The sequence below is a fragment of the Chroicocephalus ridibundus genome, chromosome 20, assembly GCF_963924245.1.
Source record: "Chroicocephalus ridibundus chromosome 20, bChrRid1.1, whole genome shotgun sequence".
NCBI lineage: Eukaryota > Metazoa > Chordata > Aves > Charadriiformes > Laridae > Chroicocephalus > Chroicocephalus ridibundus.
The window spans coordinates 1,042,040-1,059,183 of NC_086303.1; the positions used below are offsets into that span (position 1 = coordinate 1,042,040).

At 46.5% G+C, this 17,144-nt stretch overlaps 1 protein-coding gene across 5 annotated transcripts in view; it reads right to left on the minus strand.

The window, feature by feature from the left end:
- PPP1R12B (protein phosphatase 1 regulatory subunit 12B) overlaps nucleotides 1-17,144 on the minus strand; it is a 135,127-nt gene that overhangs the window by 78,911 nt on the left and 39,072 nt on the right. For all 5 annotated transcript variants that reach the window (XM_063356807.1, XM_063356808.1, XM_063356809.1 and 2 more), the window contains exons 4-9: nucleotides 14,537-14,696; nucleotides 11,394-11,538; nucleotides 9,728-9,802; nucleotides 7,017-7,096; nucleotides 6,304-6,449; nucleotides 1,805-1,914 (exon numbers count right to left, since the gene is read on the minus strand). In XM_063356807.1, coding sequence (XP_063212877.1) covers nucleotides 1,805-1,914; nucleotides 6,304-6,449; nucleotides 7,017-7,096; nucleotides 9,728-9,802; nucleotides 11,394-11,538; nucleotides 14,537-14,696 — 716 coding nt within the window. The remainder of the gene's footprint in view (nucleotides 1-1,804; nucleotides 1,915-6,303; nucleotides 6,450-7,016; nucleotides 7,097-9,727; nucleotides 9,803-11,393; nucleotides 11,539-14,536; nucleotides 14,697-17,144) is intronic.

Consider the following 17,144-nt stretch of genomic DNA (forward strand, 5'->3'; position numbering starts at 1 on the left):
CCTCAGTGGCACGCAGAAGGGTGAGTAAGGATCAATTATTCCTTGTTCCTCCCCATAAAGGGAGCAGGGGCGGCAAACAAAACCAGCGTGTGGCAGGCTTAGAGAACCAGCTGCAGGAAGCTCTGTGTTCTGTGTAACTATGCTGAAGAACCCTTTGCCACTGGACATTAGAGGAACCCAAACGTCATGGGCACTCAAAAAGCGACTGCAGAAATTCATAGAGGAAATGTCTAACGCGGGGTACTGAATCCAAAAATTGCCACAGGTCCAGCAAGTCCCGGAAATGTAAAGTGCAGGTGGGAGAGACGCCCAGCTAGATTCTGTCTTCTGCACTATCTTTTCATGGTCACTGTCAAGGACAGGGGTGTGGGGTAGACCAGACTTTCGGTCAAAGCTGATACAACCATTATTATACCATATTCTACGTAACACAAAACATCTGACATTATCCAGAATAAACGAAGCTACTGGGGAGCTCTGCCCTCAAACCCATTGACTCAAGACTGCAAGGATAAAATTATCACTGCAGTATTTCAGCAGCGTTTCTTATCTAATGTTATTTTAATGCAGATGCACAGAGTTAATCTCCTGTACTCCACTAATTCTAGCGCTTCCAGTCTACTGAGCTACGCAGCTCTGATGCTTTAATGTCGCTTTGACACTTTCCTCAGAGAAAGCTCAAATGCCGTCCGTAATTTCTGAACAACACAGGAACAGCAAATGGTAACTCCACAAACGGGAGGGCAACACAAGCACTCATATTTGCCCATATAGAACCCGATCTGACAGAGAGAGTTACAGAAGAATCAAACATGTAAGAGAAGGTAAAGTAGCTCATCTTAAGTGATTGAGGTCAAATTAATAACTGCTTCTATACCCTAACAGCCTTATTCTGGGTTAGACAGCGCCAATGAGTGAGAACAATCCTCTGCAGCTGCAAAAAGGTGATCTGAAGTGCTCACACTTCCCAGTGTCCTACCTTTAACACCTCCCCTGCTAAGTCAGCCTGAGCTGAGCAACGCCCAGAGGGGCTCTGCTTCCTTTCATCTGGACGAGAAGGTAGGCTTAACAGCATGTCAAAAAGAAAAAACTGTGACTAAGCAAGAAACGTTTTCCCTCTAACATGTACCTAGTGCTTCAGACGTTGGCAAGGTGCCTGCACTGTATAGCTGTCCTCCATATTCTGGTGCAAAAAGAAACCAGAAGCGTAAGATACCGGTTCTCAGCAGAAGACAGAGTCTCCTGGTGCCATCTAGCTGAGTGACGTGAGAGCTGGAGAATTCAGATAAGATTTCAGTAATGCTGCTTCACCTTTAAAAAGCTTTCATAGCCCAGCTATCTAGTCAGATGCAAACTTTATCCTCTCTGCTTACTGGGCCGTAACATCATGCCACTGAATCAACTGCGTTTGGCAAGTCGGAGGCACTTCGGATGACGATGCCAAATTCACGGCTGATGCATCAGCAGGAACCAGCTTTGGTGAAAGATCTCCTGCTGGTCAGAGATTGGCACCGGCTACCTCAGAACTGACAGCGACACAAAGCACTCGCGGTAAGCAGGGTTTCTCTTGTGAACAGCAGAATTTGCTTCAGAGGGTAAGAGCTTCAAGAGGAACGTTATCGTACAAACATCCTCCCTTGTGCCAGTCCTCTACTCTTAACGCAGCATCTTTACCAAAACTGCATACTATCATGCTTCACATCTTACAATTCCTCTGAAAATCGGTTTCAGAGTGTCCATTTCCCAGCAAAACCTACTGCTTCCAAGCTCTGTTGGAGTCCCCAGTGATTCCAAATTCACTTACTCTTCTGGCAGATGCAGTGAAGGAGTTGGGCTCGGGTGGCGGTATTTGCTCAGTGATGCTAGGCCTGGGTTCATGGCTGGAGTGGTTGGCAAAGGGCTCTTCCTTCCTTTCTACAATTTTAAACAAGAAGAGAAACCAAATGTTTCAGTATTGCGCTTCCAAGGCCCTCCCTCACAAGCACAGTGCGCACTTCGCTCAAGCTCCGCGTGGCCGTGACCTCGGTACGCCCCAGGTCGTGGAGACGGTGTCGGCGCCCGGGCGAACCAGGGCTTTCTGCAAGGAGGCTTTCTGCGTACTAAAAAATACGACGGATACATTTGCCAGGCAAAGCTTTTGAACTTCATCCCCACAGACAAGGTAAGCCTCTGCAGAAAGCACCTTAAGGAGGACAAACAGATTTTTGGGTTATTCACAATTTTGTTTCCTCTCAGGGATTGTTCTTCCCTTGATTGACTGGGGAAGACGAGCAGAACACGCCATCCCCATGGCGGTACGTGCGGGCCGTCATGCGTGCCCCATCACCGCACGGTTCTGCTGCAGTTGCTTATGCTGGTGGGCACAATTTCTAGTCTTCTACAGCAAAATCCATTTTTCTACTAGAAGCTAGGACTGATTCTCAACAAAACTCTTTACCAGGGCTCAAAGCTACGCAGACACTGTCAAAGCTCCCAGCTGGCTCCCTGCTCGGTAGACAAGTGCAATCATCCAGTGTTCATGATTTTATTTTTTTTTTGTATCTATGTACCATGCTTGACATAAGAACATCCACCAGAAGTTACCAGGGAGGGGGACAGTGAGCAGAAGCTATGTCTCAGGCAATAGGTTCCATTGCCAGGAGCGCACGGGGCTGTCAGACAGAGTATTTGTCCATCCATTTGTGGCTGCCCCATCCCTGGAGGGGTTCAAGGCCAGGTTGGACGGGGCTTGGAGCAACCTGGGCTGGTGGGAGGTGTCCCTGCCCAGGGCAGGGGCTGGAATAAGATGATCTTTAAGGTCCCTTCCAACCCAAACCATTCTATGATTCTATGATTTACCCCCAGCAGCCACATGCAAAGTGCCTGAGAAAGGATGCACCTGCACCAACAGAGCAGCGGTTTCCTCTCGCAGCTGTGAGTGCCTCGCACAGGCATGGTTTTGAAAAAACAAAGTCGTTTTAAGTGTAAGCACTCAAACAGTCCTAGCAAACAAGGTGTGTGCACTGAATAAATATCCTCTACTACATATAAAAAGCAGTTTGGTATGGAGCATCTGTGAGGATGGCACCTTGGAGCATGAAGATCAATCTTTCTGAAACAAACGTTCTCACCCCTAGAATACAGGATTCAAAGGACAGGGAAAACAGAAACGAGCAAGCCAAGAGAAACATTTTAAAGTAACAGGCAGTTAGCAGGACTGACAGACCTAGAATTAAAGGCACAAAGATGCATCTCCCCTAGGGAGGTCTGCATGATACTGAAGTCTCTGCCCCCTTTCCCTCTCCGTGTTATCTCAGAACTTCCATCAAAGCCATCCAGACAGGGTATTTCACTTCTTGAGCCCAACACGCAGACGCCCTGCACTTTCCAACAGCGCTTTCAGGAAGGGGCAGGAGATGATCCATTTCTCCGTGCAGGCCCCGGCACTCGGCACACAGACAAACAACGACATGGGTGGCATTTGCCGATCTCTCGAGAGCGAAGAGGAGAATCCTCGACGTTGCAGGGAGGGGAGAACAGACCTGACCCGAGAGCCTCCACAGGCCTCTCTCATGGTGACTGGTAGCCCGTCCTGGAAGTTTATGGTACACAGGTCAACTTTTAAGGTCAAGCCTAATTACACGGGCACAGATTAAGTGGTAATGACAAGCTGGAGAGAACTCCAACCGTGAGCAATGTGACCCGACGGAGCCAACTGCAGAAGGACAGGCAAAAGTACCTCGTACCGGCAGCGTGAGAGACCGCACGACCATCCGCATCGGTGTCTCTAAGGGAGGAGCCCACAGCTTATTTTACTAAAATTTGAGCCATAAACGTTGTGAATTCTAATCAAGGGAAACGGGTGAGGGTTATAGCTCAATCTCCCCCCCCAAAATTTGGTGAGATTGAAAATTTAGTTCTCTAATTTGGCATAAATATATTTTTTCTTAAGGGTTTTTCGGGGGCGCCCTTTTTTATTTTTACTTTTTTTTTTGAAACATTGAAAGCTTCCCTGGCCTGCTTTAATTCACAAAAATACAAGCACAGATAATGACCATAGATTTTCATACTGATCTTTCTCTTGTTTCTATACAAGCCAACGCCAAATTCTTAATTGTACTCCAGGTGAATTAAATGGCATTAATGCACTTAGTTTCCTTTGTTTGAAGAAAACAAATTTCTTACAGACTGTAAGAAACATGGTACTCTCTGAAGCACTCCAGCAATGTCCCTGCTCATCTCTCCAAATTTCTTCTCCTCCCACAGTCCCTGCAAATTCCACAAGTTTATCGCAACCTGAGACCCCTCAAACCATACCTCAAAACAACCTCCTGTATTGTACTGCCAGCGTCTGCTTTGTCCTGCCTTACGCTCACTTACCAAAGGAGTTCAATTTTTTTGATTTAAAATGATCACTCATAACAATATTTTGGCTTTCCCCCCCCACACTTCATCTGGACTTTGAACACTTCAGGAAAACAGTTGTCTTCTATCTGTCCACCGCTGCTTAGAGTTACAAAGGTACGTGAATATTACATCTCAGAAGAAAACGAAGAGGAATAAGGAAATAATTTCCACGTTTTCAAAAACATGCCTCCTGTATCCCTCCAAGCCTTTAAAATATCTAGCAGATAATAAAGCACAATTGTTCTTAAGATTGTGTTTGAAACTAATAATGCTGTGACATTTATTATTTTCTATGAAAAGCTATTTTCATCCCTGCTTCTCTTTGGAGTCCGCCTATAACACGTGGCTGATGTCGGTATCTCATGAACCTTGTTTTAAAGAAAGTACCGAGAATGTGCACCCCATTCACATACGCGACATCTGACAACGACGTCTGCATCCAGCTGGGCAAGTTCACATTCATTTCATGAGAGATTTGAGAGGTTTACAAGGCAGGGTTTCAATTCTAATCGAAACTTCTCAAAGGAGCCCACAATCTCTCCAGGAAAGCAGAGCGCAGGTACAAAGCCTGACGTCTGATGCTTAATCACTGCATGCTTTGTGTCTTTCATTTGTTTTAGCGTCAGTGGTTTGAAATAGATTGGGTGTAATGCGCTTTGCTCAGTGAATGAACTCAATAAAAAGACCTGCTCTGGTTTTACACAGGATTTAATGCCGAGTGCTGTAGCACTTCCCTGCTGGCGGGTCTGAGGCTGCTCCTGAACCAGTCCAACACCACGCGGCCCCAGTTCTTCGACCGCCACGGTCACAGGGACTGGCACACAGCTCTACAGGGCTGCTGGCTGGTAAACCCCTGATTTACGGAGCAAATAAATGTGACTTCTATTGCCTGCCTGTTTTCTGCCACTGACTTCTCCCGCCGCATTTCCTTGATTTAAAAGCCAAAAGATTATTTCACCCTGTTACTGTCATACCCAAGCAGCTTTTGTAGCTACTGGCTCCGCAAAGAGCAGCCAAGAGTCTCCAACACCTCCCATACTGCGATAAACACCGTAATCGATACAACTGGAGCACAGGTGACAATTTTACTGGCACAAGAAGCAGGACAAAACTTTAAACTGCACTTCTCTGCAAGGACCGTATTTATTGGTACGCTGGGATATAGGCCAGTACGCTGGTGTTAAAAGTAACTATTAAACCCATCGTAGTCCAAGGTCCATCCCTGTTTGCAGAAATGTGAAGTACCAGTAAGTCTTGGCTTACTATAAAATTAAGTATCTTTGTTTAAACTTTCTGTGCTGCACATATACGCTGTTTAAAGTCCTTAAGGAAGCCCTAGAAATGATTGGAAAAATAATGGGAGCAGGATGCCAGCAATATGCTATAAAGGCTAACATGACTCGACGTACTTAATCCTTATTTTCCACTATGTTTCGCAATTACTATACATCACAGTCAGAAAAAACGTTCCTCATCTCTAAGATTACACAGAACAGCTTCAGCGCTTCATTTCGTTTCTGTGGTGCAAATACGACAGGCTGTCACCTCCCTACGCGTTCAATTGCTTTTCTACCGTCCTGCAGTAACCGAAGTATTCGTCCTGAAACTGGCCAACAAGAAAAAAACCCAATGTTTAAGAACAACCTATGAACAATGTGTTATCTTAAATTCCAGTGAGCTGGAAGGAGAAATTCAAATACTACCCACGGCTTTTTTGAGCCGGGAGTCAGCATTTAGATCAGCTTTTTTAGGACACTAACTACAGAGTTCTCCAAATTCTCCACACGCACACTGGAAGGAAGACTTTTAGGATGTTTTTAACGACTAGGCAAGGAAAAAAAAAAAAAAGGCCATTCTCAATTTTTTCCCTAATATTGTTAGACTAATAATTAAATCCAAGACCATACTAAGTCTTACCTGACTCCTTTTCAGCATCTGATTCTGAAACTTCATCTTCTTCAGCTTCTTCCTCTTCTTCAGAACTAGAACTGCTGGAGTCCTTGTTCTCCTCCTCCATTTCCATGGACTTCAGTGTGTCTTCCTCATAAAGAATCTTCTCTTTGCTGCAAGATACAGACATTTTAAGGACTACCAAACGAGCAAGTTATTTCCGAGTTCTACTTCTCAAGAACATATAAACATGATTTGCTACACACAGAACAAGCAAAAGGCCAAAAACCATCTTCAGACTCAACATCCCAGCACCTCCAGCACTGCCCATTTTCCACGGCTTCCAATGCCAGTCTCACATTTCCTAAATCTGCAAGGATTTCTCGGTCCAGAAAAATTATGGTCTCTTTTCCTCATGCAACAGAACCCATCAGCTGGGCTGGCGGCTCCGTGCAACCGCAAAGGTGCCGTTCTCAGCCCAAACTCATCCTCAGCGAGAGCAGAAGCCGGGGGACCGAGCCCCAGCCCAACTCCTTGTTCTACCATTCAGTGGGTATGTTACGAAAGAGCTGAAATTGTATTTAAGAGAGCTCAAATTTAAAAGAAACCGTGACATGAACATGAATAGCAGTAATTTTTTTTAACCCAGCTGAGGCCAGCTGACCGCTAGCAGAGGGAGCTGGTTCTCTCTCGCATTACACTCTCTGCGGCTTCTTGTCAACGAAGGGGAAAAAACTTACTTGGTGAAGAGTCTGCTCTGAGGCTTGCCGTTCATGTCGGCTTCAATTAGCTTATTCCTCGTCTCCTTCTCACTTCGCAACTGTCAAAAAGCCCAAGTAGATTGGAGAAAGAATGAAAAGAGACGTCTTAACAAGCCACCTCAGCACAACCTGATAATCACTGCAGCATAAGGTCATCCCAGCCTCGTCAGATGAAAAATCACCGGATCGTAGAATGGTTTGGGTTGGGAGGGACCTTAAGGATCATCTCATTCCACCCCCTGCCCTGGGCAGGGACACCTCCCACCAGCCCAGGTGGCTCCAAGCCCCGTCCAACCTGGCCTTGAACCCCTCCAGGGATGGGGCAGCCACAGCTTCTCTGGGCAACCTGTTCCAAACACTGTGGATTTGTTTAACAAGGCAATTCAGCAGCTGCACACCTGCAAGAGCACTGGATGTCTCGGACTAGAGCTCCATAAGGGCCCAGCTACACCCCCAGCAGTCCTTAGGCTCCAGCTGCAATTTAATAAAACCTTCAGCGAAGGTTTGACCCAGAAGTCGAATCCTGACTTCCCGAGCACTGCCCCGCATCTGCCCCTGCAGCCAGCGCTGGAGGTCTCTCCACGGGAGTTTGTACGCCCAGGAAATTAGGGTGGATTCACTTTAAAATCTGCAGCCTCTGTAGCTACTATTTACTCGCTCTCAGAGGAAAACATTCAAGGATGCCCTGCAGAGGCAGCCGATGGATCTCCCACGAGGACGGTCACCTCGTACACCTCTCACACGCTAGCGTAAGTCATCACATGAGGATACCTGCGATCACCGCAGCAATGGAAATATTTTGCCCAGAGAGCAGCAACATGAATTTTGTCACCACTGATGGACAAAACAGTAACGAAAAAACCTGTTTTGTACCTTCTAAAAGCACAGAGAGAGTTGAGGTAGCAAAAGGGATGGCAATTAGAGGCTCACATTTAAGGCTGTCTCTTTGTGTCACCTCCAGCCCAGTTATTCCTTCGGTAGGAGCTGACACCAGGCACAAGAAGCAAAAGCTCTGCAAATTCCGAATGTGGGAAAAGCTACATGGAGTCCAGCGAAGAGCCAAAATCTGGGGTACAGCGTGTGGTTAAATAGAAGAAAGTATTGGAGCACAGCAAAAGGAAGTGCAGGAAACGGCTCGCTCCGCTCAAAGGTAATCCAGAGATTGGGGAAAAAAAAATCCAAACCCAAATCAAATGAATTGATTCCAGCAAACAGAATGCCCTCTTCGTGCCAGTAACAGCAGCAAATCTTGTTAGCATTGCTCCGCTACAAGCTTTACATTAAAAAAAAATTTGATTTGAGAGCCATTTGGAAAGTGAAATAACGTACTTAGAGGAATGTCACGGAACTGCCTATTTCACCCTTAACAAATCTAAGTTTTCTCTTTTAAGTGATAAAAATGGCATATGATAAACACATAGCATAAAATGGCATTTCTACTAAAAACACCATAACCACTAAAAAAGAAAAAGTGCGATAAAAATCTGGATTCTTCTCCTCTTCCCCATTCCACTATAGCTTGCTACACTCTTCAATAAACGGAGGCGGCCTTTATATAGCGCCGCTGGGGAGAGAACAAGGGGGGGCTGGTCCCTGCGCAGCCTAAAAATGGGCTGCACCCATCCAAAAGAGAGTCCTGTCGATGCCCTGCTTTCCCTTTTCTGCTGAGGCGCGCGGTTATCTGCAGCATCCCGGGGTAGTGAGGTAGGAGGACATCCAAAATACAACCCTGGTAGTATTTATCAACACCTCGTTTAGGAAGAAGCTGATCAATTTTTCAGAAGTTTCTGTGACTGTTAAGCTGCTATTTAAGGATGACGGCAGCTGTGTTATGATCAGAGCTTGAGTTCTACCACCCACATTGTCAGTTCCTCAAAATACTTCCCTGGGTTTTATCAGCAGCGCTCTCATTATGTCTGTTTCCGAATCCAACATTTTAAATGATACTTTCTGATTTTTCTTTTTCTTTTTTTTTTTTTTTAAAGAAGGTTGCTTTGGTTTTTGGAAGCACCCAAATGAGATAATGGAGTAGACCAAACGAAAAAGGACAAAATGCGATCAGAAAAACAAATTTCTGGCTTGACGACTGGCTTTACTTTGATCAAGATATATTTTTGCTTTCCTTTTTTAGGCCAGCTTTCTGCTTACAACCCCTTCCAATGTCTCCACTGCATTATGAAATGGCAATTTAATACGGTTTTGAAATCACCAATTTTTTTAGTCCAGAATTCCCCAAAGTTTATAATTTCTTCTCACTCAATCAGACTCTCCCTATTGTAAGGAGGCAGACATGGTAACATCTCTTTCTCAACCGTGACAGCGTATTTCCTTAGATGCGAAGACAAAGCTGACTTGGGTAATCGCTCGTTAAGAAAAGAGCAGTTTGGTGCTGGAGAGCCTGCCAGCTAACGCAGCAGCTACGGAATAATAATTCCAAAGATGACCTAGACATTCCTGACCGGTTTACACAATCCTGCGTGTCAGCACGCTACTGAACCTTCTTCATGCAGTCATCCAGTTCTCTAGATTTCTAGCTATTAAAAATCTTGGTGTAATTAAAGATTCCAACTGACTAACAAAAAGATAGCTGGGCCTCAGCTCTGTGCGTCTGTTGACGCCATATGTCTTGGAGAACACCCGTGCGTGAAAAGGTAATTGGAGAGGTGGAAAATGATCTGCCGGGCACTCACCACAGTCTGTTTCTTCTGCAGCATTTCTAAATGCTCGACCAGCCCCTCGTCAGCCACGTCGAACGGCGTCTGGCCCTGACGCGGTAAGAGAAGACAAGAGGAGATACGATATGGCTGGGTGTTAATATTCAAAAAAGTGCTATTTAACAGTGAAGGACAAAAGGGAATACGCTCCACATCCTCCTCCCCACACGCTGAGTAACGTACCCTGTTTCACTCCCGAGCAGGGAAAGCCATGCGACAGCCATGGCAGCTCCATGGCTCAATCCATGATCAGAGCACTGCCGTCACGGAAGCGCAGTTCCCCGATTGCTGCTGCTCAAACCCAACAGCCAGCACTAATGTATTTGCGTCTCCAGGTTTCTAAAAAGGACACTCTTGTACTGAGAAGGAACGCGATCAACCTGGTCGACTGTATCACCGTGTACTTGAACCTCCTGAAATCGGCAATGAGCAGCAGGACAAAAAATTGGGGAGCCATTTCCAAACCACGGGCATTTACAAAATCAAGCAAATGAGGAAAGTTACTTTGGGGCACAAAACAAGAAATCAGTTACGTTTTCACCATAACTAAAGCTATAATAACTGTTTTATTAACAACACATAATGAAACCTGATGGCCAGGGACCAAACAGGTACAGGTTGCCTTGGCCATCTGCCCTAGCAAGGTACCAGTCCTTGACTGGAAGGAGCAGGTAATGCAGCACGTACACCTCTGCCCGCTCCTTTTCAGGTCTAGAGAAAACCCATGCACGTTCCGAACACTTTGGAAAAGCACCTGATGGCACTTAAACCAAAAAAAGATTCCCCGTATTTTGGATGCCAAAGAGCTCACCACGCGAAAATGGCTCCTTCTTGCAGAACATCAGTTTCCAGTATAGACAGATGTGCTCAGACCATCCAGGGCCTCAATTCGCTTATCAAATTCTCCTCCCTGCTTTCGCTCCCCGCTGCTGTTCCAAGCACAAACCTCGTTTCCTCCTCCAGAAGCAGCCGCGGAGCAGCTGAATCTGCTCCAGCAGGAAGCGGCTCACAGACACCGCCTGGGCGTCGCGGCAGGGAGGGGAGCACAAAGAACAACCCCGCACACGCACATGTCGCCTCTCGAAAATCCAGGGGCTCTTCAAGGAAAAAATTCTAACTATCAGGATGGAAGAGGAATTTTTTTTCTCCTTTTTTTTCCCTTCCATCCTATTTCTCTTTACTCATTTCTCACAAACCTGAATCAATTTTTCAGTTTCCCTTGGAATGACCAAGACAGTAGAACAGGAAGGATTTGGAGCTGCCAGTTTCTCAATGTTCACTAGTTTCAGTGCCTTATACCTTCATATTGGCATATTGTTTTGCATTTCCAATTTTTTGTTGTTTAATTTATCAGGATTACACTAAAAGAGGAAGATGCAGATTACTCCCCATCCTTTCTTACAGCCTTGGTCCTAAAGTTTAATCACTGATTTTTTTTCCAGTAATGCTTGAAATCTTTTCTGCCTTTCGACAGTCAAGATTCTTTATTTCCTAACGCTTTTACACGCCCCGGTGGACACGCTGGAACTGCTCCCCGTGTAACTCTGTCATGGTGTTGGATCAAGCAGTAGGCAATGGAGTTGATACTCATCCGGCTATAAAATGCATCGTAGAAGTTGTGCCAACCTCTGTGGGTACTGACCAGCTTGTTCCTGATGTCCATATCGCACAGGGCCTCTGCCAGGATGGAGCAGGCCTCCTTCACCCCCCAGTGCGCGGCAGCGTGCAGCGGCGTCCAGCCGTCGTTGTCCTGGACGTTCAAATTAAACCCAGCCTGGATCAAGAGTCTGGGGAAAGAAGCAACATTGATTTCTGCCCGCCCGAGAATGACTTCTTGACACAGAAGGGTTCACACCGTGAGCCACAGAGTAGGTAACATGGTTCCAAACGCATCCTGGGCTGCATCAAAAGAAGCGTGGGCAGCAGATCGACGGAGGTGATTCTGCCCCTCTGCTCTGCTCTGGTGAGATCCCACCTGGAGTGCTGTGTCCAGCTCTGGAGCTCTCAGCACAAGGACATGGAGCTGTTGGAGCGGGGCCAGAGGAGGCCACGAGGATGATCCGAGGGCTGGAGCCCCTCTGCTGTGGGGACAGGCTGAGAGAGCTGGGGGGGTTCAGCCTGGAGAAGAGAAGGCTCCAGGGAGACCTTCCAGCCCCTTCCAGTCCCTGAGGGGGGCCTACAAGAAAGCCGGGGAGGGGCTGTTTGCAAGGCCATGTAGCGATAGGACGAGGGGCAATGGTTTAAACTAGAGCTGGGCAGGTTTAGATGAGACATTAGGAAGAAGTTCTTTACACTGAGGGTGGTGAGACACTGGCCCAGGTTGCCCAGAGAGGGGGTGGAGGCCCCAGCCCTGGAGACATTCAAGGCCAGGCTGGATGAGGCTCTGAGCAACCTGATCTAGTTGAAGATGTCCCTGCTTCTGCAGGGGGGTTGGACTAGATGGCCTTTAGAGGTCCCTTCCAACCCAACGCATTCTATGATTCTACAAGTAGTTTAACTTCTTTGTTTACCTACGCAACATCCCACTCGATGTGCTCACAACTCGAACAGAAAAGGGCAGTAAGCGAAAAGTGACATTGCTGTAAAACCTGCCAGAATCTGACTAACCGATAAGGTTCCCTTTCAGCATGTCCTAAACTGGGAGAACATCTTAATTTCTAACCCGGCATCGGTGACCCAGTCAGAACTCCAGCTCCAGTGGGCAAGAGACACCAGACTCGCCCGGGCACTACCACCAGCATCTCTACAGACCAAGGGGCCACACACAGCACCTGGTGTGAAGAGGACATTTGGTGACTGGGGATCAGTCTTGGTTCTACCAGCGATATGGCCACACCGTAGGGACGCTCCATAAGGAGAGGATACCAGCAGGACTGCCAGGTCGGAAGCAGTGACATTACTGGGATTGACAGATGAGAAATTTCTAACTTAAATAACCCACATGGGGGTTAAACAACCCAAAATGCTTGCAGCTAGTCCTTGCACAATTAAAGCAAGTCTTACCCAAGTAGCCTGCCTGGGAACACCCTGGCATCACATTTACTGCTGTGCACCTTCCATGCGCTCTCATCTCGACCAGAGCACCAGTGGTGCACAGCAGCCGGAGCTCCAATATTGAAAACCAGAGCAAACAGAGGAGAGCCAGGCGTAGTCTGGAGCTTCAGAGACACACGCACGCCGGTACGCCAGTCGTCAGATGAAAGTACTGAGCAGCTCAGGTATCAAAAATTACTACTATCCAAGCTGCGCTAAATAATGAAGAACATCCCAAGGGAATTCTGCAAGTCCAGTAAAACTGCTCCTGAAAATTGCCATCGTGGGAACTGCCGCCATCCAGAGCCACCTTTCTGCAGCACAAGGGAAATCCAGCACAACCCCAGAATGGCACCAACAGTTTTGAAACTCCTGCAGCTTTACACCGACGCGTTACTGTGCTAAATAAAACACAGTCACCCTATAGCAGCAGTGCGCTCCTCTGTGAAAGAAATTTTAAATTAGGTGCTGACTTTATGTTGATTTTCCAGCTGGCAAAAGGGAGGAACATAGCTGCTAAGAGACTCAAGGTCACAGACAAATTCCATGTCTCATTTGAGAGTTAGTGAGCTCCTGGCTTTCAGCCCCTTTGCTTTAAGTCACTGAAGCTTTGTATTTGAACTTATGGGGTGGCCATAAAATACACAAGAGAGAAACAGTGTTAGCTCTCCGTGAGATCTGTTTATCATGATAACAGTTAAAGCCAAGGAGTAGCCGTCGCCATCCAGAACTGCTCACCCTGCAAACGCTGCGTGCAGCCTGCAGTGACGAGTACTGGACATACAACCCTCCACTGAAAGTCCACAGGACCAACACCTCCAATTCGGCAGGTATTACATTTCTATTCCACATGAGCTGTGTTAGATTTGTGTTCTTGGGCACGGTACAGGCACAGACAGCTTATAACTCTATTATAAGCTCTAATGAATGAATACAAATAGGAAACATGGAGAACAACAAAATTAATAGAGCTTGATAAGAAACAGCCCATACACGTCAAGTTACGCCACTTAAAACTAGGAAATTCAGGATCAAGAGAGAGGAACGCTTCCCGAAAGGATTTTAATGTGGGCAATAGAGACCCTGACCTTGGTGATGTCTATGGGCAGCTCCACTTGTACGTAAAGAGTAGAGAAGAAAGCTTTATTGTTGGAAGCCTTAACTTGACCTTACCTGTAAAAATATTAATGCTTTATTGCCAGGGAACACTACGTTGGGCAAATTTATATTCATAAGCTTGTTAGAGCCAGAGCAGTAGAAGCAGAACTGTTCGGTGTCGGAATCCCTCGGTCACTGCCGACGGCTGGAGGAGCAGGGGACAGTGAGAGGGGGATGGCCACTGTGTTTCTCCGCTAGACCAGTCACGTAAACTGCCGGGGCGTTTGCGATCGTCACGCAGCATGTATTGACGCCTTGTAGGCTGAAATTATACTTTTATCCCCTAATACTGTTTAACTTGCCAGGCCTAAAACTATTACTCTAATAGCGAAAATTAAACCTTCTAATTTATGTTTCACTCTCTGAAACGTTTTCGTCACTTTAAAGGCCCAAAGGTATGAAAAGGAATCTTCTGTCCCTGTGTATTTCTAGGGGAACCACTACGGTTGGGCACATAAATCTACAGAGCCTTTTCAGAAACAGCAGCCTGAAAATCTCAGCATGAAACAAGTTTCTCTCAACTATAAAGCTAGACGTGTTCCTTAGGAAAACCGGCCTTTATTCAACGGATCAGCCCTGGGAAGGAGCTCCTACCTCATGACTTCAGAATAGCCCTTCGCCGCAGCAACGTGGAGAGCCGTGGCACCTGTCCGAGGCTGCTTTACATCTTCGATTCTCCCGCTGTTCAGCCACTGCCGGGCATCCTGCAGCATTTGCTGCTCCTCTTCCTTTCTTGCCATGTCCAGGTCTACACCTACGAGGGCGAAGGAGAGAGAAAGAGATTTATCAAGTGAAAGCTCCCACGTACCTGTTAAACTTACCCTATGTTTCATTTGCTATGCAATATTAGTAAACTATTTTTAGTCTTCCACAAAAAAATCCGCAAAGGCATATTCTAGGAGTTGGGAGAACTCCTGCATCACTGACAGAGACTTCACAGCTGTCTCACTGAAAAAACGGGAAAGTTGAGGCAGCAGTTGCAAACCAGCCCCACCAACTACCAGCTCATCTGTGAGCTATGGGTGGAAGGACTGTGCTCTAAATACGCCGTGTCCCAGATGGCAATAACCATGTCACAAACAACAGCTTAACAAAAGGAAGCAAACTATAGTGAAGATCTGAAGAGATGGTCCTAAGACGTCTCCTGCAACAGCAGCACGACCCCAGCTGTGTGCTCAGTCCAAATTCAGTGCAATCTCCAAGCCGCACACAGAGATCTGTACTCGCCAGGGTCACTCACGCCAGGCACGGCCAAAGAAATATTTAGTTAATTCCACTGAGCAGCAAACCACCAGATTCTGACAAAACAGGATGCTAAATCATTTTGGGGATAGAAGGTAAAAAAAATCTACTCTGATGGCTTAAGAGATCTGCTTTAAATGAAGTTGGATCAAGTAAGTTCGTCAATACAGACATCTGGTGTAATGGAGACATGGACTACGGGGCTTGCCGATAACAAGAGGGACAAGATTCCCACCCCAGGAAACAACTGCCACGATGCGGGTTTGGCTGATGGGCTGCGTTCGTTGCCGCTAAACCAACAGCCAAAACTCTCTTAGACTTGGTTTTGTATGAGGAGCTTTCGTGATAATGAGGTCAGGGAAGGATGATGTATCCGTCAGAAGTACAACACGGCTCCGTACAAGATTCACCAGACTAGAGCTCGCTGACTCAGGACAAAATATGAAAGAGGACAAACCTCAAAAATCAAGAAGGGTGTTAAAGAGCAAAGTCCCTGTGGATTAGTTCTTTCTGTATAAGAATGACAAGATTCCTAATTCAATTATGGAGCATTAGGTTTAAAACAGAACAGAAGAAAACACTTATCAATGCAGAGTCTGAACTGTGAAACCCGCTACTGCGGGACATTGCAGAGATTAGAAATACAACCGCTTCAGAACAAGGATCAGACAAATTTGTAGTTATTAAACATAATGCTATACATGCCAGGAGTTCCCAAGAACATGCACAAGTTCATGAAACAGAAAGCCACGGGGATTCACGAGTACACAGAAAGCCCATCTGGCTCGGGAATTCCTGGAGGCACAGCGGCCGGAGGCTGGGAAAGCGTTTGGGAGGGGGCTCATACACACTTGGCCTGTCGTTACGGTTTGCAGCGGGCGTCTGCTCATCGCCGCCGCTGAAGACAGGCTACGGAGCTGGATGGACGCTTATTTAAAGTTTATACCGCATTCACTCCAGCAGTTACGATCCTTTTAAACTGTGTCGATGGGGAGCTTCTCGGTGGAGACAGATGGTTGTTTCAGGGCATCTTAGCAGGATGCCGCTAATGTGGTGAAGCAATGAAAAAGCCAAGCAGAATCCCAAGAAGCGTCAGGCAAAATATCTGCAGCTGAGGCAGAATTACTGCCTTGATGTCCTGTGAGGTTTCAACTATGTTATTACCGCGTGCAGTTCTTGATACCCACTTTAAAGAGAGACAAGTTACACTGCTGGAAAGAAAGGATCTCTGTCTTTCTGGGCATCCAAGGAAGTCTGACTGCAGAGAGGGGACAGGCACGGTTCGGACAGCTTAGTAAAACAAATGCTGACTGTAGACACAGGCCGCCTTTTTAAATCCGTGAGCAGCCTAAGCATAAGGGAGAAGGGCTATTTAAGCTTATTTCAAAGTGGAGGGCAAAGGGGAAGAAAATAAGAACAACCTTGTCACAAATACCACCAGACTAGAAAGTGAAAAGTTTCTATTTACCAGAAGGAACATAATCCTGCATCCATTTTCCAAGAGGAATGCTCGCACCAACAACAACTAGCGCTCAGATGGACAGCTACAAACTCACCAGTGGACCCGCAACACGGTTGGCAAAGTAGCAAGGGACTGATCCCTTCCTAACTATACCTGAAAAGAGCTTCAAAAATAAAGTAAGCGCCATGTGCCAAGCAGAATACATCTGTTAGAGAGGATGGGATTCGATCCAGCATGCAAATAACCGCAACGCCAACCTGCACCCGTAAATAATCTACACTGGAAAGAATCTTCGGGGGTCTCTAGCCCAAATCCCTGCTCAAAGGAGGGGAACTTCAAACCCAGATCAGATTGCTCAGAGCTGAATGCAGCTGGGTTTTGACTACCGCCAATGACGGAGATTCCACAGATTTCCTGGGTCCCTGTTCCGACACTGTACCACTTCTCTAGGAAACATTTTTTTATATATATATCTATCTATCTGTATCTAAATGCAGT